Source organism: Theropithecus gelada, chromosome 14 (genome assembly GCF_003255815.1).
Source record: "Theropithecus gelada isolate Dixy chromosome 14, Tgel_1.0, whole genome shotgun sequence".
Lineage (NCBI taxonomy): Eukaryota > Metazoa > Chordata > Mammalia > Primates > Cercopithecidae > Theropithecus > Theropithecus gelada.
In genome coordinates this window covers 63,805,185-63,829,731 of record NC_037682.1, presented here as the reverse complement: position 1 = coordinate 63,829,731, position 24,547 = coordinate 63,805,185, and the positions used below count along the sequence as shown (strand labels likewise).

General features: G+C 42.2%; 1 protein-coding gene across 3 annotated transcripts in view; it reads right to left on the bottom strand.

Annotated features, from left to right (window-relative positions):
- RNF121 (ring finger protein 121) overlaps positions 1-24,547 on the bottom strand; it is a 69,210-nt gene that overhangs the window by 10,870 nt on the left and 33,793 nt on the right. For all 3 annotated transcript variants that reach the window (XM_025356904.1, XM_025356905.1, XM_025356906.1), the window contains one exon: positions 3,901-4,055. In XM_025356904.1, the coding sequence (XP_025212689.1) occupies positions 3,901-4,055 (155 nt within the window). The remainder of the gene's footprint in view (positions 1-3,900; positions 4,056-24,547) is intronic.

Genomic DNA, 24,547 nt, shown 5'->3' with positions numbered 1-24,547 from the left:
TGCCTCAGCCTCCCAAAGTGCTGGGATTACAGGTGTGAGCCACCACGCCCGGCTGTGCTTTGTATTTTCATGGTCTCAGACCAAGGAAAAGATTCCTAAAAAGGCAGTTTCTGCCTCACAGAAGGAGCACAGCTGACCTTAGACAGCTATGTCACCTCAAATGAGGAAGTAAAAAGTATTAAACACAACTACGCTCAGAAGATTAACAGGCAGGAAGGCTAGTTGTTCAGAAACAGAAATCAAGAGACGAATCCGAGGTAGAATGAGCTACAGGTTTTTTGTACCTGGGCCTGGTTAGTCTGAATACAGCTTTGCTCCTATCCACAGGCCAAAAATGAAATGATGTATAATGAATTTGCTTCTGAAATGAATTTTCTTCTGAGGGAGAAGAGAAAGGAGAGAGGCACTTAAGAAGTACCTTTTGAGTTGGATACAAGTGTGTGGTGGTAGTGAAGTAGAATGGGGTTGTTCATGCTCCTGAAGGAGGAGTAGTGTGCCCCAGGAGCCAACGAAGAACAGCGTACAATCTAATTGATGGATCTCAGCTATAGACTCAGCAAGAAAGACGGTTTCCTGAATGAACCAGGGCCTTTTTTTTTTTTTCTGGCTGAAGACAGGGTCTTCTTACAATGTTGCCCAGGCTGGCCTCCAACTCCTAGGCTCAAGGGATCCTCCCACCTCAGCCTCCCTGGGATTACAAGCATAAACCGCTGCTGCTTGGCCAAACCAGAGCCTTTTAAATGCTACAAGAGTGGGTTCCCGTCATCAGGAGCCACTACTCTATCTCTGATGGGAGCTAATGAACAAGTTAGCAATCTGCCTGAATAACCAGCACAAGTCTGTGTGGTTCCTGAGAGCTGACTAGGTTACTACCAACCCTGCTGAGCCCTAGGGAGGAAAGTCAAGGTCCTTCTCTGCCCGTCCCTCCTTGCTGTGGCCAGGCAAGCAGTGATGGTTTCTCAGGCTAGGGAAAGGACCCAAACATCTTCCTTCTAGTGCTGTCTTAAAGAATACACACAGTTCCATTCTCCAGGGTTTGCACTGATCATAAAGGAGAGAGACATAGTGAAAGGGACATGAAATTTTAGGTCAAAAAACTCAATATGGATTAAGTGATGTTTTAGTAGCTGGGTAACCTCAGATAAGTCAAATCACCTCTTTGAGACAAGAGAGGTGTATGGAGCCCATTTCCTGGTATATAATACATGTTTATGAAATGCTGCATGTATAGTACAAATAAGGATGTTTATGAAAGTGCTATGAGGGCAGGCACAATGGCTCACACCTGGAATCCCAACACTTTGGGAGGCTGAGGTGGGAGGATTGTTTGAGTTCAGGAGTTCGAGACCAGCCTAGGAAACTCAGTGAGACCTTGTCTCTACTAAAAATAAAAATAAAAAAATAGCCAGGCAAGGTGGAGCATGCCTGTAGTCCCAGCTACTCCAGAGACTGAGATGGGAAAACTGGTTGAGCCGAGGAGGATGAGGCTGCAGTGAGTTGTGATCATGGCACTGCACTCTAGCCTGGGCGACAGAGTGCGACCTCATCTCTGTTTTTAAAAAGTGCTTTGAAATTGTAAAGCACTATCAAATGTTAGTTACAGGGCCGGGCATGGTGGCTCACACCTGTAATCCCAGCACTTTGGGAGCCCGAGGCAGGCAGATCACTTGAGGTCAGGAGCTTAAGACCAGCCTGGCCAACGTGGTCTCTACCAAAAATACAAAAAAAAAACAAAATTAGGCTGGGCGCGGTGGCTCAAGCCTGTAATCCCAGCACTTTGGGAGGCCAAGACGGGTGGATCACGAGGTCAGGAGATCGAGACCATCCTGGCTAACACGGTGAAACCCCGTCTCTACTAAAAAATACAAAAAACCAGCCGGGCGAGGTGGCGGGCGCCTGTAGTCCCAGCTACTCAGGAGGCTGAGGCAGGAGAATGGCGTAAACCCAGGAGGCGGAGCTTGCAGTGAGCTGAGATCTGGCCACTGCACTCCAGCCTGGACGACAGAGCCAGACTCCGTCTCAAAAAAAAAAAAAAAAAAAAAAAAATTAGCTGGGTGTGGTGGCACACAAACTGTAATCCCAGCTACTTGGGAGGCTGAGCCAGGAGAATTGCCTGAGCCCGGGAGGCAGAGATTGCAGTGAACTGCACTCCAGCCTAGGCGACAGAGTGAGACACTGTCTCTAAATAAATAAATAAATAAATACATAAATAAATAAACAAATAGCAAGGAGTTACTGGCTGGGCACAGTGGCTCACAACTGTAATCCCAGCACTTTGGGAGGTCGAGGCGGGCAGATCATGAGGTCAGGAGATCAAGACATCCTGGCTAACATGACGAAACCCCGTCTCTACTAAAAAACTACAAAAAATTAGCCAGGCATGGTGGTGGGCGCCTGTAGTCCCAGCAATTCGGGAGGCTGAGGCAGAAGAATGGTGTGAACCCGGGAGGCAGAGCTTGCAGTGAGCTGAGATCGCACCACTGCACTCCAGCCTGGGCGACAGAGCGAGACTCCGTCTCAAAAAAAAAAAAAAAAAAAGGCTAGTAGTTACTATTATAAAAATCCTCCATATTAGAGACATATTTTCAATCATTTTAGCCAAAAGTTGGCACTGTTTGTGGTGTTCATGGTGACTCTTACATTGTTCTACTGCATTTTTTCTTCATATCACCTTATCTTCCTATGTGAGGTAGCAATTACTGTCCCATTTTTAGGGATGAAGAATTCAAGGCTCAGAAAGGTAAGGTCATACAGTTGAACAAGTGGCAGGGCTAGAGGTCCCAATTCACATTCATCCAGCTCCACATCCTGTATCTTCCACAATGGCCCTTAAATTACCAAAGCCAGAGAGAAACTTCTGGATCACCTATTTCACCTTACACAATGAAACTCCAGAAGGCCAGAGAAAGGCTTGCAGGAAAGTAGAACATAATAGGAAGAAGAGCAGTCTACCATTGAAAGACTTTGGATCAGGTGGTCACAACTTTGAGGCTGGCCAGTCAAGCTCTCTTGGACCTACACAAACCTCTGTCATAGCACTTACCAACTTCACTGCAACAGGAGCTTTCTCGTCCATCTCCTCCATTAAACAGAGTACTCCTTGAGACAGGGACCATGTCTTATCCAGCTCTGTATCCCCAGCGCTCAGCACAGGGCCTGGCACATAGTAGGTGCTTATTTGAATGAATGAGAAAATCTCTTTTTCTGTTGAGTACAGATATTAAATTACCTCACAAGCTGGTTGGGAGGATCAAATGAGAAACGAATTTGAATAAAATAAAAAGAATTATACAGGCAGTGGCTGCTTTGTGACTCAAGAAGGAGGTATCGTTTATTGGAAAATTATAAATTTGCTAAGATTCATTCGTTCAACAAAAATTCACAGAGTAGGCTACTATGTGCCAGGCCCCATGGCAGGGCTTGAATATACAGTGACAAACAATGGATGTGGTTCCTGATCTCAGAGGTAAGAGTTTAGTGAGGGAGATAGATACTCAAAACAGTATTTAGTTATAAATTGTGGTAAGTTATATGAAGGAACACTACCGTGCAATATGAGAGAATATACTGGAAAATCTAATTCAGAGATCAGAGAAGGGTTCACAGAAGAAAACATTTAAAATGAGACCACAATGATCACCATGATTTGCTTATTTTTGTTTGCCTTTAATATAAAAAGACCTTGAAACCATAAAGTAGGCTATACAGAAATATCTGGGGTTTTTAATCGATGAATAGGGGAGGGGGTCTCCCAATCAGCTCGTTTTAGAGGGGCCCCATGCCAAGTAGTTTTGGCAGACAAAACCAGGAATTTTTTCAGTCTAAACCTATGTTCCTCCCATGCATTCCAACCCATCAGCTTCGGAAAACATGGGCTCTTCCCACTATTTAAACTCTCACCTTGGGGTTGTCTGTACTAGAGGTTTTCGGGTGGCTCGGAAGGTGACAAAGGCTGTGACAGCAGAGAACAAGATCCAGATCACTAGGAACCTCCACCAGTGCAGCTTCACTGTGAAATAGAGGGGAACAACCCACATCTGAAAGAGGGTCACCATCTGAAACACAAACACAAGCACTTCAGCTCTAGCCAGATCCCTCTGCAGCTCTGTCCACAGTCCCAAATGCACCTTGTTTTCTATTTTAGCTTGATCCTCTCCTGTACTTCCAGCTTTGGATAAAGGTAACTCCACTAGTGATACAAGTCAGAAACTTAGGACCATATGTGACTCCTCCTCCCTTTCATCCCTCACTCAACTATCTCTTGGATATATTCTTTCCTTTCCATTTGAGCTCTTGCTACCACTTGGCTGGCTGACTGCAATGAGCTCTTTGTTAATCTCCCTGCATTCAGTGTCTATCCTTTTGAGGAGTGAAGAATGGTACCCCGAACACAAAATCTTGACCATGTCATTTCTCTGCTTGAACAGTCCCCCTGCATAAAGGATAGGATCCAACATTCCTTTTATTTATTTTGAGATGGAGTCTTGCTCAGGTTGCCCAGGTTGGAGCGTAATGGCTTGACCTCGGCTCACTGTAGCCTCTGCCTCTCAGGTTTAAGTGATTCTCCTGCCTCAGCCTCCCGAGTAGCTGGGATTACAGGCACATGCCACTATGCCTGGCTAATTTTTGTATTTTTTGTAGAGAGGATCCAACATTCTTAGCCAGGCTGTCAAATCCCCCATAATATGGCCCCAACCTACGATTTCAAGGGCCATCTGCCACTCCCCAGGCCTTTAAGCCAGGTTGTCCCCATCAGGTTGTCCTTCCCACCTGCCTTTCTGCCTGACAATATCACATCCAAGACACACAAGGCCTTCAGTCTCCTTTCCAGGCAGAGAGTGCTTTCCAGTGCTCCAAAAGCATTTTGTTTTCTAACATCATTATAGTGCTTATCTACAGTATGAGGCTGGGCTTGAATTCATTCTCTACCTGTATGTAAGCTCCTTGTGGGCAGTGACTAGGCCGTATTCCCATTTCCTCTACACTAGAAAACTGCTGGCACACGATATGTCCTTAATAAATTCCAATAAATAAAAGGAAAGTAAAACAAGAGTAGGATTCCCTCGGAGAGAGGTACATTTCTATTTTAAAGAGTGCCTGTTTTACTCTCCCTCCTTCAGAGCCTTCCCTCAGACTTGTTAGCTGAAGTTTTTTAAAGGCATAAAATAATTCTAACTCTAAGACAGAAGTTTGAAGTCATCGCCAGTCTTCTCTCCAATGCCTCCCAACTCCCTTCCCAACCACCCTTCTGTCACTAGATGTCACCCTTCTCCAGTGAGTAGCAGGTATAAAAAAAGATAGCACATAATACGTAATGGAGGTTTTCTTCCTGATGCCATCAACGAAATGAAAGAATATTTTTTAAAAAACAACAACAAAAAAGAGAGATACAGAGAGGAAAAGAGTGGCTAGTTTCCTGGCGTTCTATAGTAAACTAAGAAAGTATTTACTTGGCCAGGCATAGTGGCTCACACTTGTAATCCCAGCACTTTGGGAGGCTGAGGTGGGCGGATCACGAGGTCAGGAGATTGAGACCATCCTGGCTAACACGGTGAAACCTCGTCTCTAATAAAAATACAAAAAAAAAAAAAAAAAATTAGCTGGGCGAGGTGGCAGGCGCCTGTAGTCCCAGCTACTCACTCGGGAGGCTGAGGCAAGAGAATGGTGTGAACCCAGGAGGCGGAGCTTGCAGTGAGCCGAGATCGCGCCACTGCACTGCAGCCAAGGTGACAGAGCAAGACTCTGTCTCAAAAAAAAAAAAAAAGATTAGGGATTTCTAGACCAGTGCTATCCAAACGAAATATCATGCAAGTCACAAACACAGTTTAAAATCTTCTAGTTACATTTTTTAAAAGGTAAGAAGAAACAGGTTTTCATTTCAATAATATATTCTATTTATCCCAATATATACAAAATATCTCAATATGTATTCAAGATTAAAATTATTTATGAAATGGCTTACTTTTTTTGGTACTAAGGCTTTGAAATCAAATATGTATTTTACATTTACAACAGACTAGCTACATTTCAAGTGGTCAGCAGGCACATGGGACTGATGGCTGCCATAATAGGTAGTGCAGCTTACAGCTTCGTTTTAGTGTTTGTCTGTAGCTACCATTCTCTTACAGACTTCTCTGTGACAAAAAAAAAGCCTCAGATGGTCAGGCATGGTGGCTCACGCCTGTAATCCCAACACTTTGGGAGGCCAAGGCAGGTGGATCACCTTAGGTCAGCAGTTTAAGACCAGCCTGGCCAACATGGTGAAACCCCGTCTCTATTAAAAATACAAAAATTAGCCGGGCGCGGTGGCTCAAGCCTGTAATCCCAGCACTTTGGGAGGCCGAGACGGGCGGATCACGAGGTCAGGAGTTCGAGACCATCCTGGCTAACACGGTGAAACCCCGTCTCTACTAAAAAATACGAAAAACTAGCCGGGCGAGGTGGCGGGCGCCTGTAGTCCTGGCTACTCGGGAGGCTGAGGCAGGAGAATGGCGTAAAAACCCGGGAGGCGGAGCTTGCAGTGAGCTAAGATCCGGCCACTGCACTCCAGCCTGGGCGACACAGCGAGACTCCGTCTCAAAAAAAAAAAAAAAAAAAAAAAAAAAATACAAAAATTAGCCAGGCCTGGTGGCAGGCACCTGTAATTCCAGCTACTTGGGAGGCTGAGGCAGGAGAATCGCTTGAAACTGGGAGGTGGAGATTGCAGCGAGCTGAGATTGCGCCATCACACTCCAGCCCAGGTGACAGAGTGTGAGACTCCATCTTAAAAAACAAAACACACGCACACACACAAAAGCGTCATTTTATAGGAAAAAAGAAACAGAACAGGACAGAGAAAATGGTAAGCAGAACCACTTTGCTTTAGAGGTTCCCATTCTGTGTACCTGAGGGTACTGGCTGCTGGTCCATGAGCCATGAAGCCTCAATAACAATTCACTGCACAGGAACCCACAACTGACTCTCTGAATGAAGCATTCTAAAACAGTCTGACCTTACATAAAAAGTGTGGAAGCACCAGGATGTACTAACAAATGGCTACCCAAATAATGCCCCAGGTGCCATTTTCTGCGAGACACTAGGAGCACCAAGAAAAGACATCACAACAAACAACTGCAGATTATTTAAACTAGGGGAAAAGGCAACCCAACTTATGAAACTAAAAGGGTGGCATATGGCAAGAAGGGGTGGAGGGTTTTTGGTCTTCACGCTATTTGCTTTAACAGGCTCATGGGACTGTTTACAAAACAGTAGGCCCAGAGAAGAATTAAATCACATAGTCTGGTCACATTTGCTCTCTCTGAGAAAAAAACAGAAATTCCTGTTCTCCTGCCAGTTTTTCAAAAACTTGGCTGTTGCATTAAAACAACCAGCCTGCTCTAAGATGCTCTTTTCCACTCCCCACCAATCACCAATAGTATGTTCTGAAGAGGAATGTGAATCAAGGTAAGTTTCTCTACACGAGCTGCAGCTCTGCACATTTTGGGTGAGGACAGAAGCAGAGATCCTGGATTCTATTCTGAGTTGGACAAAGACACAATTAGGATTAAGTCTGGGCATCAGGAAAGAAAAATCTTGTTTGTTTTGTAGTTTTCGGGCTTGAAATTTTAGGATGAAAAAACTACATCTAGAGATATACATCAAGTGGCCGGGCGCGGTGGCTCAAGCCTGTAATCCCAGCACTTTGGGAGGTCGAGACGGGTGGATCACGAGGTCAGGAGATCGAGACCATCCTGGCTAACACGGCGAAACCCCGTCTCTACTAAGAAATACAAAAAAAAGCTAGCCGGGCGAGGTGGCGGGCGCCTGTAGTCCCAGCTACTCGGGAGGCTGAGGCCGGAGAATGGCGTGAACCCGGGAGGTGGAGCTTGCAGTGAGCTGACATCAGGCCACTGCACTCCAGCCTGGGTGACAGAGCGAGACTCCGTCTCAAAAAAAAAAAAAAAAAAAGAGATATACATCAAGTATGTAAAGCTACATCAAGTCACACCAAGAGAAAGAGAGAGAGAGACTGTGTGTGAGAGAGAAGAGACAGAGAAGAAGAGGCAAGAGAGAAAGGGAAAAAAGGGGAGAGAGAAAGGAATTTAGACATAGGATTAGGCTTTTTGAAACCAGATGGTGGAGTAAAAGCCCAGGAGACCGGGGTTCTAGTACTGTTCTGCCTCCAACTCACTGGGTCACCCTAAGGAGGTCCTTCTTCCTTGGAGGAAGGGATTGGCTTGATTTTTCAAACCCCTTCAAGTTCTAACAGGCTAAGTTTCTATCAACTAGTTCTGTATCCCAGACTTCCTAGGAGAGTAGAGACAGTGTTCACCCACTTACTCATTCAACCCATTAAGTATTAATTTTGCATTTAATGGGAAAAGGAGTACAGAAATAAACATGACCTCTAGTCCTCTAGGAGCTACCAGGTTAGCTGCAGGAAAAAGATCTAAATCAAACTCTAATTTTAATGATTCTGTTAGCCTTCAGACCATTTCCAGAAGTCCAAATAGAAATGATTAAAGAATGAACAAAATGAAATGATACACTGAAATGATCAGAAATTTTAGAATTAAAACTATCTAAATATGAATCCCAATACAGCTAATTACTGTGTTAACGTAGGCAGATCGCTTAACTCTGATAAGCTTTGGTTCTCTAAACTATGGTAAAATGGGGTTAACGGTATCTACTCATAAGGTTGTATGGGTTAAATGAGGTAAGGCATGGAAACACTTAGAACAGTTCCTAATAATGTCAGCATTCATTATGAGTAGTGTAGTAAATATAAGCATTTGATATAATAGTTTTTATATTTAAATGGAAGTAATATATATAAAACAAGTGTGGTGCGTAATTCATAATAAGCGCTCAGTAAATGAGAGCTCTTATTACGGCTTTGCATGATTAAAAATGCATAAAGTCACACATACAAAGGAGCAAAGACCAGAATGAGGAAACTGAAATAACTGACATATGAAAAGTGATGAGGTTATAAGCAATTTCTTATTAATGTTTAATTGTCCTTTCTAGGAAAAATAAATTATCAGAAAACACAAACCAAGAATTTGAGGCCATTTTCAGGTCCCCAGGCTGTCTCCATTAGGGAGTGAAAGCCAGCTTATGCTTGGGGCCTAGAAAGCAGCTGCTGGTGGAAGGGCAAGTTCCTGGGGAGGGGCAAGGCAGAGGAGCTGAGTGAACAGAACATTCTACCATGCGATAAAAGGGGAAGTTACCTGGTTTCTTTGTTTGGTTTAAAATTTCTACTGTAAGCTGGGCATGGTGGCTCACTCCTGTAATTCCAGCACTTTGTGGGGCTGAGGCAGACGGATTGCTTGAGCCCAGGAGCTCGAGACCAGCCTGGGCAACATGGCGCAACCCTGCCTCTTAAAAAATAAATAAATAAATAAATAAATAAAAATAAATTTTTTTTTTCAGTTTCTACTTCAGTATTTATCGGCATTTTGCTTGGTAAATAAGTTTAAACTTCATTAAGGAAGGCATATAAATGGCGATAAACAGCTAAAAGTTATGCAGAACAATTGCAGGGCCTCTGGTGCCATCTCATGGCAACACTTATGGAGACACACTTGGTTCACTAATTTGCTCAAACACTTGTGCCTGATGCTATGGAAAGCATGAAAGCCTTGGCCCTCCAGGACTTGGCTGATGGGATATAAACACATGAATTAGGCGGCCAGTACAAAGCATCAAGTACTGACATGCGAATTCAGAGGAAAGATGAGGCAGGAGCTGTCAGGAAAACATCCTGGAAGAGGCAGAGTTCTGAATGATTCTAAAGGAGGCTTGGGTCTGGCCAGGTGGAAGGAGTAACACAAAAGTCATTCATCCTTCTTTCCCTGAATGTGCAAATACAAAGCTGAAGACTAGCCTGAAACTAACTCATTGATTTACTGAGGGACAAGAATAGCAATATCCTGCTTATTCCTCCACAAGGCTAAAATAGTTGAGATGACAATGTCAGATGCTAACAGTAAGAGCTATTTCACATTTAAATGGATTGCCTCTTAACTGAGATCTGGAACCATGAGTAGAAGGTGTGTTGGTAGAGATGGAATCAACACTACCTGACAATTATTTCTAATAAGAAAACCTGCAGATCCCTTTCATCTCAGAGAAATCAGAATTCATGAAAACAGATCATATCTTTCCCTGTGCATCAGGTGCCTTTCCAGTCCGCAGATGCTTGGCACTTTTGACTTTCAGGATTCTCATCTTACCACCTCTACGTCTCCTCATGTTGTAAGCTAGAGATCACTCTCCCACCCTATCTGGCTGAAAAGCAATATTGTGGATGAAATGAAACTATAAGCCCAAGTAGTAGAATAAAGGTAGAGACCCACAGCTAATAGAACAATCAGCTTGAAAATATGCTGACAAATAGACTGCAGTCAACTGGAGGTAGGATTCTGGGACATGCTCCATGGCTCTGCTCAATATTTTCATAAATGCTTTGGAAGAAAACACAACCTCCAAACTGTGGACAGCACAAAGCTTGTGGGGAGAGAAAGGGAGGCAGAGAACATGGAAAATAGAAGAAATAAGATCAAAATGAATAAAGTTTATATTTAGGGTTCTTTTAGCCCTAACATTCCATGAGCTAATAAGCTGAAATGAAGAATCAAAACCACAAGATGAAACCTAACTACCAAAGTATAGGACGGGGAAGGAATGGCTTAATAGTAGCTCACATGAAACAGGCTTAGGGGTTTCAGTTAACCACAAATTGCCAGGGAATATATGCCAACAGGGCTGCTGCCAACATAGCCAAGACAACCCTGCTTAACTAAGAAAATACTCAGAATGGGCCAGGCGCCGTGGCTCATGCCTGTAATTCCAGTACTTTGGGAGGCCAAGGTGGGCAGATCACGAGGTCAAGAGATCGAGATCATCCTGGCCAATCAACATGATGAAACCCTGTCTCTACTAAAAATACAAAAATTAGCTGGGCGTGGTGGTACACACCTGTAGTTCTAGCTACTCAGGGGGCTCAGGCAGGAGAATCGTTTGAACTCGGGAGGCAGAGGTTGCGGTGAGCCGAGATCGTGCCACTGCACTCCAGCCTGGGCAACAGAGTGAGACTTCATCTCAAAAAAAAAAAAAAAAAGAATATACCCAGAATGGAGGAGGCAGCAGGTCTACTGTTCCCTGCTCTGTTAAAGTATCCCTGCGACCCTGGGATCAGGGCTTGGGGCCACACCATACAAAGAACACTAACAAATGAGCATGGTCGTAAGACAGCAGGCCGTAAGAGAGCAGCTAGGATTGTAATAAAGGGTCTGGAAACCAAATCACATAAGGAACAGCTGAAGACACCAGGATATTAAGCCTGGAGAAGACTACAGGAAGGCTTCAGATAAATGATAGCTGAAGAGTCATCCAGAGGCCCAATAAACAGACATATTCAGTGTAGTTTCTATGACCTGGTGAGACACTACATGTTACTGGACACTCTACAAGGCAGAACACGGTTGGAGTTGTTTCCCTCCTATCGCACCTACACATAGTCATCCTTACCATTCCAATACGAATATATTTGCTAGACAGCTCTTTCCTGATGCTGACCTGAAAAATCTGCCTTTGTGTCATTTCTGTCTCTGGGTCCAACTCATCTTTCAGAGGAGCACAAAGTAAATTTACTCCATGTTTCTTTTGAGAACTCATTCTAATACCTAGAACTATGTCTTCTTTCCCATCTCTTCCACTTCAAGCAAATGAGTCAGTCAAGCAGTCACTTAATAAACATTTACTGAGCACTTACTGGACGCCATGCTAATGACTGGGGAATTCAGAGATGAAAACCAAAATCTCCTGAAGAATACAAGTCTACTGAGGAGAAACATATAACCACAATTAAGTGCTTTAACAGAGTAAGGGCTGGTGACCAAGAAAGTATAGAGAGGCACTCCACTCAAAGTGGAGAAACCTCCCAAGGAAGGCCGCCTGAAAGAAGAATCCTTTGATTTCCGTCCTGATGGCCAAACAGGTCCAGATAGAAAAAGGCATCATGATGAGTGTTCCAGGATGAGGGGGCATGGTATACTTGAGAAAAGACAGCTAGTATTTGAGGAAGGGGTGAGAAATGAGCCTAAAGAGGTAGATGAGACTCAAAGGAGGCCGATAAAGATACCACAGCTACAAGTTTTCATTATATTCTGAAGATAGTAGTTTTTATTTCTCATAGAAAGTGAATTACAGCCCCTTACCATCTTAGTCAGAATTCTCTAATTCCACATTCTAGTAATCCTCTTAATATCTTGGTCTAAGAAAAATCTACAGTACTTTAAAGATTTCCAGGTAGGAGATTTTGCCACTCACCGGTTCCAGGAGGGAAAGCAGTTCAGGAGGTAGAGATCTAAAGATATACTGTATTTGGTAGCAGACAGAGATGATGAAAGCTTCTTCCTAGAGAACTTCAAAAATAGGATGGATACTTTTCCAGGCATAAACTTATCCCTTCCCCTAACATCCCTGAGGGAGCTAAAGAGTAATGTTAGACTCTGACTAGATGATGAAAACTGAGCTATGCAGAAGCCAAAAGGCAAGTCTGGTTTGGGCTAGGTTTCCAATCCAGATCTTCTGTCTCTTAAGCTGCCTACCAATCATCATTCACTGAGTTTGTGGGGAAATCTGGAGAGGCTAGGTAGGCAAGATGATGAAGAGACTTAAGAGGAGGTTGAGAAAGTACCTGAGATCCAAGGAAAGGACTTAGGCAACAGGCGTTAAATAAGGAAACTCAAGAGGGTTAAAAACTTCTGACTATGGCAGCAATTGATAAAAATTTCCTGAAGCCTTTAAGAGGAACCTACAGAAAGGGCACTTAACCAAGAATCGGATTTTGGTTTTAGGTCCAACCCTCCAATTTAATGGTCATGTGTTCCCAGCAATCACTTCAGGATTCTGTACCTTGGTTTATTAATCTGAAAACTGGAGATAAATACCTACCCTGACTACCTTGCAGAGCTGTTATGAGGTTCCAAGAGAGAGTAAATGAGAAGAATGCAAGTCTGCTGCGGAGAAAGAACCAACCACAATTCAGTATAAGTGCTATAACAGAGTAGGTGGAGTATTTTTTAAATCATCAACAAATCTGAACTATAAGCAATCTAAAGTATTAGTATTGCTAGAATTGAAAAGAACAGTATCTAAAATTTAGATACAGTATGATCTCTTACTCCAAACAACAGGGCTTTTTTTTTTTTGTATTTTTACAAATTTTTTGTTTTAAATTTTACATTTGTTCTTCTTTTAACCTTATTTATTTGGCCTCTTCTTTGTAAGTAGGGCTTTTGTTTTTTGGGTTTTTTTTTTTGTTTTTTTTTTTTTGGTTTGCTTTTTGTTTTCTGAGACGGAGTTTCACTCTTGTCGCCCAGGGTGGAGTGCAGTGACATGAACTTGGCTCACTGCAACCTCTGCCACCCGGGTTCAGGCAATTCTCCTGCCTCAGCCTCCCCAGTAGCTGGGATTACAGGCACCTGCCACCACGCCTGGCTAATTTTTGTATTATTAGTAGAGACAGGGTTTTACCATGTTGGCCAGGCTGGTCTCAAACTCCTGACCTGAGGTGATCTGCCCGCCTCAGCCTCCCAAAGTGCTAGGATTACAGGCGTAAGCCACTGCGCCCAGACTGTTTTTTGTTTTTGAGACAGGGTCTCACTCTGTTGCCCAGGACGGAGTGCAGTGGCACAATCACAGTCCACTGTGACAATCACAGCCTCAACCTCCCAGGCTCAAGTGATCCTCCCATCTCAGCCTCCAAAGTAGCTAGGACTACAGGCCTACACTACCACACCCAGCTAATTCTTTTTTTAAAGATTGGGTCTTACTACGTTGCCCAAGCTGGTCTCAAACTCCTGGGATCAACCTATCCTTCCACTCCAGTCTCCCAAAATGCTGGAATTACAGGCATGAGCTACTATGCCCAGCCTACATTTCTTTTTTTTTTTTTTGAGACCCAGTTTCGCTCTTGTTGCCCAGGCTGGCATGCAAAGGCGCGGTCTCGGCTCACCGCAACTTCCGCCTTCTGGGTTCAAGTGATTCTCCTGCCTCAGCCTCCTGAGTAGCTGGGATTACAGGCATGCACCACCACACCTGGCTAATATTGTATTTTTAGTAGAGACAAGGTTTCTCCATGTTGGTCAGGCTGGTCTCCAACTCCCGACCTCACTTGATCCGCCCACTCGGCCTCCCAAAGTGCTGGGATTATAGGCATGAGCCACCGCACCCAGCCGCCCAGCCTACATTTCTCTTAATGTGAAGGTTGGACTTGAGCTTCTAAGTTATGGACAGAACTTAATACTTCTCAGTGGACTGGAATACCTGCTCATCATCAGTGTCATAGCTGGCAATATCCATGTTGCTCTAGGTTCTAGAGCCTATGACAGTGTTTCTCATCAGGGGTGATTTTGTTTCCCAGGGGACATTTGGCAATGTCTGGAGACATCTGGTTGTTACAAGTGGACAAGGGTGTCAGTAGCATCTAGTGAATAGAGGGTAGGGATGCTATTAAACATTCTATAATATACAGGACAGCCCCCGAGAAAACAAAGAAGTTATCTGGCCCAAAATGCCAATAGTTCCTCTGTTGAGAAACCTTGGTCTAGGAGAACAGAGCTAGTGTTTTTCCATTCAGTGGTCATGGATGCCCACTAAAAGGACGCACCACCAACCTGCACTAGTGAAGAACAAAAAGTTTCATTCCGTTTGAAAGAAACAGAGCCTTATCAATTAATTCCATCATTTCTTGGCATGCCATAAGAGGCATTTTTTTTGAAAGCTCTAATGGCTACTTTCAAACAGTTCATGTTTCTACTACTCAACAACAATCCCAGTGCCTCTCCTTTACACAACATTCTCTGGGGAGTCTTCCTGATTCTTTCATTACTATTCCTCACCCCACAGACATTCTAATGTGCTTCACATGTATATTTTTATTTGTACCTGTTCATACAAACTGTTTATTGCTTTCTCTGCTTATATTTTTATTAATTGGCATTGTGTTATACATCTTCCTGTTTCTTACTTTTTCCTCTCAGTACTATGCTTTTAAGGTCCTCCCAAGTTCCTATAGGTACTTAATGTATTGCTTTTAACTGTAAAACAATTTCATGATATGCATCCGTCACATTTTACCTATTTACTCCCTCAGAGACAGATATCCAGATTGCCTCCAACTCCCCAGTGTTCAGCCATAATTAACACTTCAGTGAACACCCTCTTCCATGTCCCCTTAGGATGTGTCACAGGGTGTGTATATTCACTCTGACTCAGCAATGCCATGCTGCTATCCACAATGCCTGTACCAGTCTTCATACCCACAAAAAAGTACAAAAAAGCTCCTATAGCCTCTGATCCTTGCCAACACTTGGCACTATTCAGCTTTCTAGTTTTTGCCAACCTAAAAATAGATGAAAAGCAATATCTCATATTTTTATGTGCATTTCTCTAATTACTAATGACTCTGAGCATCTCTTTTCATGCTTGATGGCCTTTTGGGTTTCCTCTCCTATAAATATGTTCATATCCCTGGCCTGTTTTTCTGTTGGAGTTGCTGTCTTTTGTTGATTTGTAGGAGTTTCTCTGGATAGATATTAATCTACTGTCAGTTTTAATCATTATTCATCTCTTCTCCATTCAGTTATCAGTTAACTCTGCCTATCATATCTTTAACAGAACAGAAATCCTTAATTTATAAAATCAAATTTATCAAATCTTTCTTACTTGCTTACATTTTTATTTTTAAAAATTTGTTTATTTATTTATTTTGAGACAGGGTTTCATCTGTTACCCACACTGTAGTGAACTGCCATGATCTCAGGTCACTGCAACCTCAAACTCTTGGGCTCAAGTGATCCTTCCACCTCAGCCTCCTGAGTAGCTGGGACTACAGGCATGCACCACCACACCTGGCTACGTTTTGTATTTTTTGTAGAGATAGGGTTTGGCCATGTTGCCCAAGCTGGTCTTGAACCTCTGGGCTCAAGTGATCTGCCCACCTCAGCCTCACAAAGTGCTGGGATTACAGGCATGAGTTACCACACCCAGTCTGCTTACATTTAAAAATTAGTTTCATAACTTTACCTTTCATAATTAGGTCTTCATGTTGAGTCCCCTTTGTATTCAGTATTATGCACAAACCTAGTTTTAATTTTTCTCCTTGTGGTGAGCCAGTTTTCTCAACTAATCTACTTAACAATGAATACCTTCTTACTGATTGGTGGCTACATCTTTATTGTAAATTAAATTCCCATCTATCTCTCTGAGATCTGCATTTTGTCCCACTGGTCTGTTTGTCTTCTCTTATAGCGTATCTTAAGGTAAGGTAAGTCCCTGTCTTGGTAGTTGCTTTCTTTCTTGCTTTATTTTTGAACTTTAGGTAGAGAAAAAAATAAATTATTCAAATTATTTGGTTAATAAACATTCTCATCATTAGACCATGCATGGACCACTTTAATTTTTTAAAGTTATTATTATTTTGTCTTTTTTTTTTTTTTTTTTTTTTTGAGACGGAGTCTCGCGCTGTGTCACCCAGGCTGGAGTGCAGTGGCGCGATCTCGGCTCACTGCAAGCTCCGCCTCCCAGGTTCAGGCCATTCTCCTGCCTCAGCCTCCGAGTAGCTGGGACTACAGGCGCCCGCCACCACGCCCGGCTAGTTTTTTTGTATTTTTAGTAGAGACGGGGTTTCACCATGTTAGCCAGGATGGTCTCGATCTCCTGACCTCGTGATCCGCCCGCCTCGGCCTCCCAAAGTGCTGGGATTACAGGCTTGAGCCACCGCGCCCGGCCTATTTTGTCTTTTTTTAAATGACAGAGTCTCACTCTGTCACCCACACTGGAGTACAGTGACGTGATCATAGTTTACTAAAGCCTTAAACTCCTGGGCTCAAGCAATCTTCCCGCCTCAGCCTCCCAAATAGTTGGCATTACAGGTGCACACCACCACACTCAGCTAATTTTTTAATTTTTAGAAGAAACAGGGTCTCCCTGCATTGCCCAGGCTGGTCTGGAACTCCTGAGATCAAGTGATCCTTCTACCTTAGTCTCCCAAAGTGCTGGGATTAGAGGTGTAAGCCACTGTGTCAACCAAAACTACTTTTGTGGTTTCAAAAACCAAAAAATTTTCCATTTTATCCATCTTTGAGTATACAGTTCAATAGTGGTATGTATTACTGTCTGTTACTATTCTGTAACAGATCTCCAGAACTTTTTTGTCTTGCAAAATGGAAACTCTATAGCCCCTAATTCCCCCCACCCCCTAGCCATCATTCTACTTTGTTTCTATGAATTTGACTACTTTAGATATCTCATATAAGTGGAATCATATTGGTCTCTTTGTGACTGGCTTATTTCACTTAGTATGTCTTCCAGGTTCATCCATCCTGTACCACATGACATAATTTCTTTACTTTTTACATGAATTATTTAATAACATGATAAATACTGAACCCACAAATGAACCTAAGGTGTAAAACATCTAAAATTACTTATATCTAGCTATGTGCTCTTCTCTATCCTATCCTGCAATCTCTCTTCTATACAAGGTTACCATTATCTGGAATCTTGATCGTATTCCCTTGCTTTTGTAAAATACGGTTTTGTCTTGGCACGGTGGCTCATGCCAGTAATCCCAATACTTTGAGAGGTCAAGGTGGGAGGATTGCTTGAGGCCAGGAGTTGGAGACCAGTCTTGTCAACACAGGAAGACCCCCATCTCTAGAAAAAAAATTTTTTTAATTAGGCAGGCATGGGTGGTGCACAACTGTGGTCCCAATTACTTGGGAGGCTAAGGTGGGAGGATCAACAGAGCCCAGGAGGTTGAGGCTGCAGTGAGCTGTGATCATGCCGCCACACTCCAGACTGGGTGACAGAGAAAGACCCTGTCTCAAAATAAAGTAAAATATGGTTTTATCACACATATACATAATTTTAAAACATACCGTTTATGCATAACACAAACTTAGCCAAAAAAAAGAAAACATACCACTTAAGTTTCCATTATTTTTACCTTTCTATAAAAAGTGTCAACTTATAAGTGGTCTTCTAAGGCTTATCTTTTGTACTCAATATTATACCACTAAGCTTCATCCTTACCATTATTTGTAGCTATAGTTATTTATATTTTGTTTTTATAAGTATGTCATAAGTATTATTTTATGTTATATTTCATTATGTGAATATATCACAACTTACCCATTCACCTTTACGTATTGTCATTTTCAAGTTTTTGCTACTGCAAATAGTGTTGCTATGAAAAATCGCAAGAGGGGCCGGGCACGGTGGCTCACATCTGTAATCCCAGCACTTTGGGAGGCCGAGGCAGGTGGATCACCTGAGGTCAGGAGTTCGAGACCAGCCTGACCAACACGGTGAAACCCTGTTTCTACTAAAAAATACAAAAAGTAGCTGGGCATGGTGGCGGGCGCCTGTAATCCCAGCTACTCGGGAGACTGAGGGAGGAGAATCGCTTGAACCCAGTAGGTAGAGGTTGCAGTGAGCTGAGATCGTGCCACTGCACTCCAGCCTGGGCAACAGAGCAAGAGTCTGACTCAAAAAAAAAAAAAGAAAGAAAAAAGAAAAATCCTAGGAGGGTGTACCAAAATCTCCTGGCATATATCTAGGAATTAAACTCCCAGATCATAGGGAGTTTAATTTAAAAACAGTTTGAAACTGTTTTTCAAAGTGGTTTCTCCACAAAAGAAACAATTTAACTGAGCACAGCCCCAGCATGGGAATAGAAAGGATCAACGAATATCTACTGACTGAACAAATAAATAGACAGTACACAATAAATACTAGCTAGTGTTATTAATTATGTCTACATAATTACATAGGTGGTAATGTCCCAACTATACTTATGCTCTGCTTCTCCTCCCTAGAACTGACCTTTAACCTACTGCAGATTTGAGAATGAGAGGTCCACAAGAATTGTAAAATTGGTGGCTATGGCTATTACCTAAAATATGCCTAGGCAGGCAGAAGAACTTTGTAAGAACCAAGATCGAAAATCAGGAATAGCAAGATGGGCCATCCAAACAGAATAGCAAAAGATAGAGTACTTAGCCAACAAGATCATTCATAAATTGGGCCGGAGCAGTGGCTCACACCTGTAATCCCAGCACTTTGCAAGGCCGAGGCAGGTGGATCACTTGGGTGGATCACTTGAAGTCCAGAGTTCGAGATCAGCCTGGCCAACATGGTGAAACCCTTTCTCTACTAAAATACAAAGAGTTAGCTGGGCATGGTGACAGGAGCCTGTAATCCCAGCTACTTGGGAGGCTGAGGCAGGAGAATTGCTCGAACCCGAGAGGCGGAGACTGCAGTGAGTGGACAGCACGCCACTGCACTCCAGCCTGGGTAACAGAAAAGGACTTCGTCTTTAAAAAAAAAAAAAAAAAAAAAAAAAAAGATCATTCATAAATCTAGTCTATAAAAATTTCTCTACCAATTCTACAAATAAAATCAAATGACCAACTGAGGAAAGATATCCGTAGCAAATATGTCAAAAGGCTTATTCCTGACATATAATGAGCTCTTACAAATCAGTAAGAAACATTCCAAAAGAAACCTGAGCAACGGAAAGAAAATGTACCAAATATACCACATGGCTCAAGCTGTGACTAATACAGCTTATGAATAATGCTTACATATAGTACTTAATAATGTAAACAATTAATATTTATTTAAAAATTGGGAGGAGGAAATGTTTGTAGTATGTGAGGGGTATAGGTATAGCAGTATAAGATAATTATTACCGCCAGGCGCGGTGGCTCATGCCTGTAATCCCAGCACTTTGCGAGGCCGAGGTGGGCAGATCACAAGGTCAGGAGATCAAGACCATCCTGCCCAACATGGTGAAATCCTGTCTTTACTAAAAATGCAGAAAGTAGCTGGGTGTGGTGGCACGAGCCTGTAGTCCCAGCTACTCAGGAGGCTGAGGCAGAAGAATCGCTTGAACCCAGAAGGCAGAGACTGCAGGGAGCCGAGACCATGCCATTGCACTCCAACCTGGGTGACACAGCGAGACTTTGTCTCCAAAAAAAAAAAAAACAACAACAACAAAAAACATATAATTATTACCTTCCAAAGTAGGAAGTCAATATATAATATTTAAAAGTAGAAAATTATACATCAGTATAAACATGTTATTTAAAAAACACAAATATTATATTTAAATATAATAAAGTAGAAATTTATACATCAGTAAAAACATGCTATTTAAAAAACACAAGGCCAGCTGTGGTGGCTCATGCTATAATCCCCACACTTTGGAAAGCTAAGGCAAGAGGATCACTTGAGGCCAGGAATTCAAGACCTGCCTGGGCAATACAGCAGGACCTAACTCTACAAAAAATGTAAACATATATATATTAGTCAAGCATGGTGATGTGTACCTGTAGTCCTAGCTACTTGGGAGGCTGAGGCAGGAGGACTGCCTGAGCCCAGGTGTTTGAGGCCGCATTGAGTTATGATGGAGCCACTGCCCTCCAGCCTAGGTGAAAGGCTGAGATCCTGTATCTTAAAAACAAACAAAAAAAGTATCAGAAATTAACTAAAAAAGTTATTAATAAAAGTAGTTGTCACAGAAGAATCAGACACTGACAGAGTTGGACAGGGGACCGATGTGTTTTGCTTCTGAAGTCTTGTAGAACTATCTGACTTTTAGAACTATGGTATGTATTACTTTGATAAAAATGGAAATATCAGGCCAGGCGCAGTGGCTCATGCTTGTAATCCCAGCACTTTGGGAGGCCAAGGTGGGCGGATCACCTGAGGTCAGGAGTTTGAGACCAGCCTGACCAACATGGAGAAACCCCGTATCTACTAAAAATACAAAATTAGCTGGGCATGGTGGCCCATGCCTGTAATCCCAGCTACTCGGGATGCTGAGGCAGGAGAATTGCTTGAACCTGGGAGGCGGAGGTTGCGGTGAGCTGAGATTGCACCATTGCACTCCAGCCTGGGCAACAAGAGGGAAACTCTATCTCAAAAAAAGAAAAAAAAAAAAAAGGAAGTATCAAATATAGTCAATGATATGAACAAATAATTGAAAGAAACCAAATAACCACTAAGCATGAAAACATGCTCAACCTCACTAATTCTTAGAGAAATACTTAATAAATCAGATATTTTCACTTTATCACACTGACAAAGATTAAAAATACTACTCTCTACACCTTCTTTAACATTGGGTAACAGCTCTGGTAAATCTGTGTTGATGGACTGTAAACTATAACAGCTATAACTTTTTTGGAGGGCAATTTGGCAAGTTCCATTAATAATTAAAACACATACATTTTTTGACCAGGCAATTTCATTTCTAGGAGTGTATTCTATAAAATTGCTTGCACAGGTATGCAGGTAATTTATGTATGAGAAGCTTACTAAATTGTTGCTTGTAACTGTGATAAACTTTTAATTACCAAGTCAATCGATAAAGGTAAGTTAAATTTTATTTTAGATCTATTTTCCAAAATACCATGCAGGCCGGGCATGGTGGCTCACTCCTGTAATCCCAGCACTTTGGGAGGCCGAGGGGGTGGATCACTTGAGCCCAGGAGCTCCTGACCAGCCTGGGCAACATAGTAAAACCCGTCTCTACAAAAAATACAAAAATGAGCTGGGTGTGGTGGCTCACACCTGTAGTTCCAACTACTTAAAAGGCTGAAGTAGGAGGATCCCTTGAGCCCAGGAGGCAGACATTGCAGTGAGCCAAGATCACACCACTGTACTCCAGCCTGGGCAACAGAGACCCTGTCTCAAAAAAAAAAAACCAAAATTACTATGCAGTCATTAGTTTAAGAGGATGATATACACACCAATATGGATAGATATTTGCGAGAGTATTAGGTGGAAAATGCTGCAGAACCTAATGGATGTCATAAACATCTAAAAATTTATAAACATACACTTGCAGATTTTTCTATCTATAACAAATTGATTAACAGTGGTTCCCTCTGGACACTTTTGATTTCTATGTCACATACTGTTATATTATTCAAATTTTTTATAACAAATATACATAACTTTTGCAGAATGAAAACCTCACCCTGTCTCTAGGCAGGTCTGCTTCATCCGCTAACAAGAAGACAGGCCTTCACCTCTTATGGGTAATTCAATTTGATACAGATTTCAGAGCTAACTGGGAGGACTTCAAGATGTCCAGTCAACCATTCCATAAAAAATCACAAACATCCCCTCCACAACATTCCTGACAGGAGGTTGCTAACTCCTACTAAAACGCAGCTTATAATAGGAAGACCAGGCACGGTGGCTCACGCCTGTAATCCCAACACTTTGGGAGGCCAAGGCAGATGGATTGCTTGAGTTCAGGAGAGCGAGACCAGCCTGGGCAACCTGGCGAAACCCTCTCTCCACCAAAAATACAAAAAATTAGCCTGGTGGTGTGGCACGCACCTGTAGCCCCAGTTACTTGGAAAGCTGAGGTGGGAGGATCACCTGAGCCTGAGGAAGTCGAGGCTGCAGTGAGCCAAAATCGCCAAACTGCACTACTGCATTCCAGGATGGGCAATCAGAATAAGACCTTGTCTCAGGAAAAAACAAAGTATCCAACTGGAAAGGAAGAAGTGAAACTCTCTCTACTTTCAGATGACCAATTTTACATATAAAAAATCCTTAAAAAATACTTTAAAAACTATTAGAGCTAATAAATTCAGCAAAGTTGGAAGATTAACAGAAAACGATCAGTTGAAGTTCTATATATTAGCAATGAATAATTCGAAAAGGAAATTTTTAAAAATTCCATTAACAATGGCATCAAAAACAATAAAATACTTAGGAATCTAAGTTTAACAAAGGAGGTGCAAGACTTGTACACTGAAAATTACAAAACATTGATGAAAGAGATTAAAGACCCAAATAAATGAAAAGATACCCTGTGTTCATGTACTGGAAGATTAATATTGTTAAGATGGAAGCATTTCCCCAAACAATCTAGAGAAATCAATCCAATCCTTATCAAAATTCCAACTGCTTTTGTTTGTAAAATGGAAACGTTGATATTAAAATTAATAAGGAATTGCAAGGGACTCAGAATAGCTGAAATAATCTTGAAAAAGAAGAACAAAGTTGAGGAACATACTTTCCAATTTCAGAACTTACTACAATGCTACAGTAATCATAACAATGTGGTACCTGCAAAAGAACAGACATATAGATCAACGGAATAAAATTGAGAGTACAAAAATAAACCAACGTAATCTTTGATCAGTTGATTTTTGACAAGAATGCCATGACCATCCAATGGAAAAAGAAATCTCTTCGGCCGGGCGCGGTGGCTCAAGCCTGTAATCCCAGCACTTTGGGAGGCCGAGACGGGCGGATCACGAGGTCAGGAGATCGAGACCATCCTGGCTAACACGGTGAAACCCCGTCTCTACTAAAAAATACAAAAAACTAGCCGGGCGAGGTGGCGGCGCCTGTAGTCCCAGCTACTCGGGAGGCTGAGGCAGGAGAATGGCGTGAACCCGGGAGGCGGAGCTTGCAGTGAGCTGAGATCCGGCCACTGCACTCCAGCCTGGGTGACAGAGCGAGACTCCGTCTCAAAAAAAAAAAAAAAAAAAAAAAAAAAAAAGAAATCTCTTCAATAAATGATGCTGGGACAACTGGCTATCCATATGCAAAAGAACGAACTTAGATCCTTATCTCACACCATTTACAAAAACTCAAAATGGACCAAAAATCCAAACGTAAGAGCTAAGACTATAAAACTCTTTTTTTTTTTTTTTTTTGCAGTCCGGGAGGTGAAAGAGTCTTGCTCTGTCATCAGGCTGGAGTGCAGTAGTGTGATCTTGGCTCACTGCAACCTCTGACTCCCTGGTTCAAGCCTCAGCCTTCCGAGTAGCTGGGATTAGAGGCATGTGCCACCATGCCCAGCTATTTTTGTATTTTTATTAGAGACGGGGTTTCACCATGTTGGCCAGGCTGGTCTCAAACTCCTGACCTTGTGATCCGCCCACCTCGGCATCCCAAAGTGCTGGAATTACAGGCGTGAGCCACCGCACCTGGCCAAGACTATAAAACTCTTCAAAGAAAACATAGGGGTAAATCTCTACGACCTTGGATTTGGCAATGGATTCTCAGATATGACACTAAAAGCACAAGTAATAAAAGAAAAAAATAGATATACTGGACTTCATCAAAATTTAAAACTGTTTATGCATCAAAGGACACTACCAGTAAAGTGACAAGACAACCGATAAAATGTAAGGAAATATTTGAAAATCATATATCTGATAATGGTCTATTATCCAGATTATATAAAATACTCTAACAACCCAACAAAAAGACAAAAAATTCAACCAAAAATTGGGCAAAGACTTAAACGAACATTTCTCTAAGGAAAATATACAAATGACCAATAAGCACATGAAAAGATGCCCAACATCATTAGTCATTAGGGAAATACAAATTAACACCACAATGACATCCACATCCACTAAAGTAGCTATAATAAATAACATTTTTTTTAAAAAATGGAGTGAAAGAAGTCTTCTTTTTTTTTTTTTTTTTTTTTTTTTTTTTTTTTGGG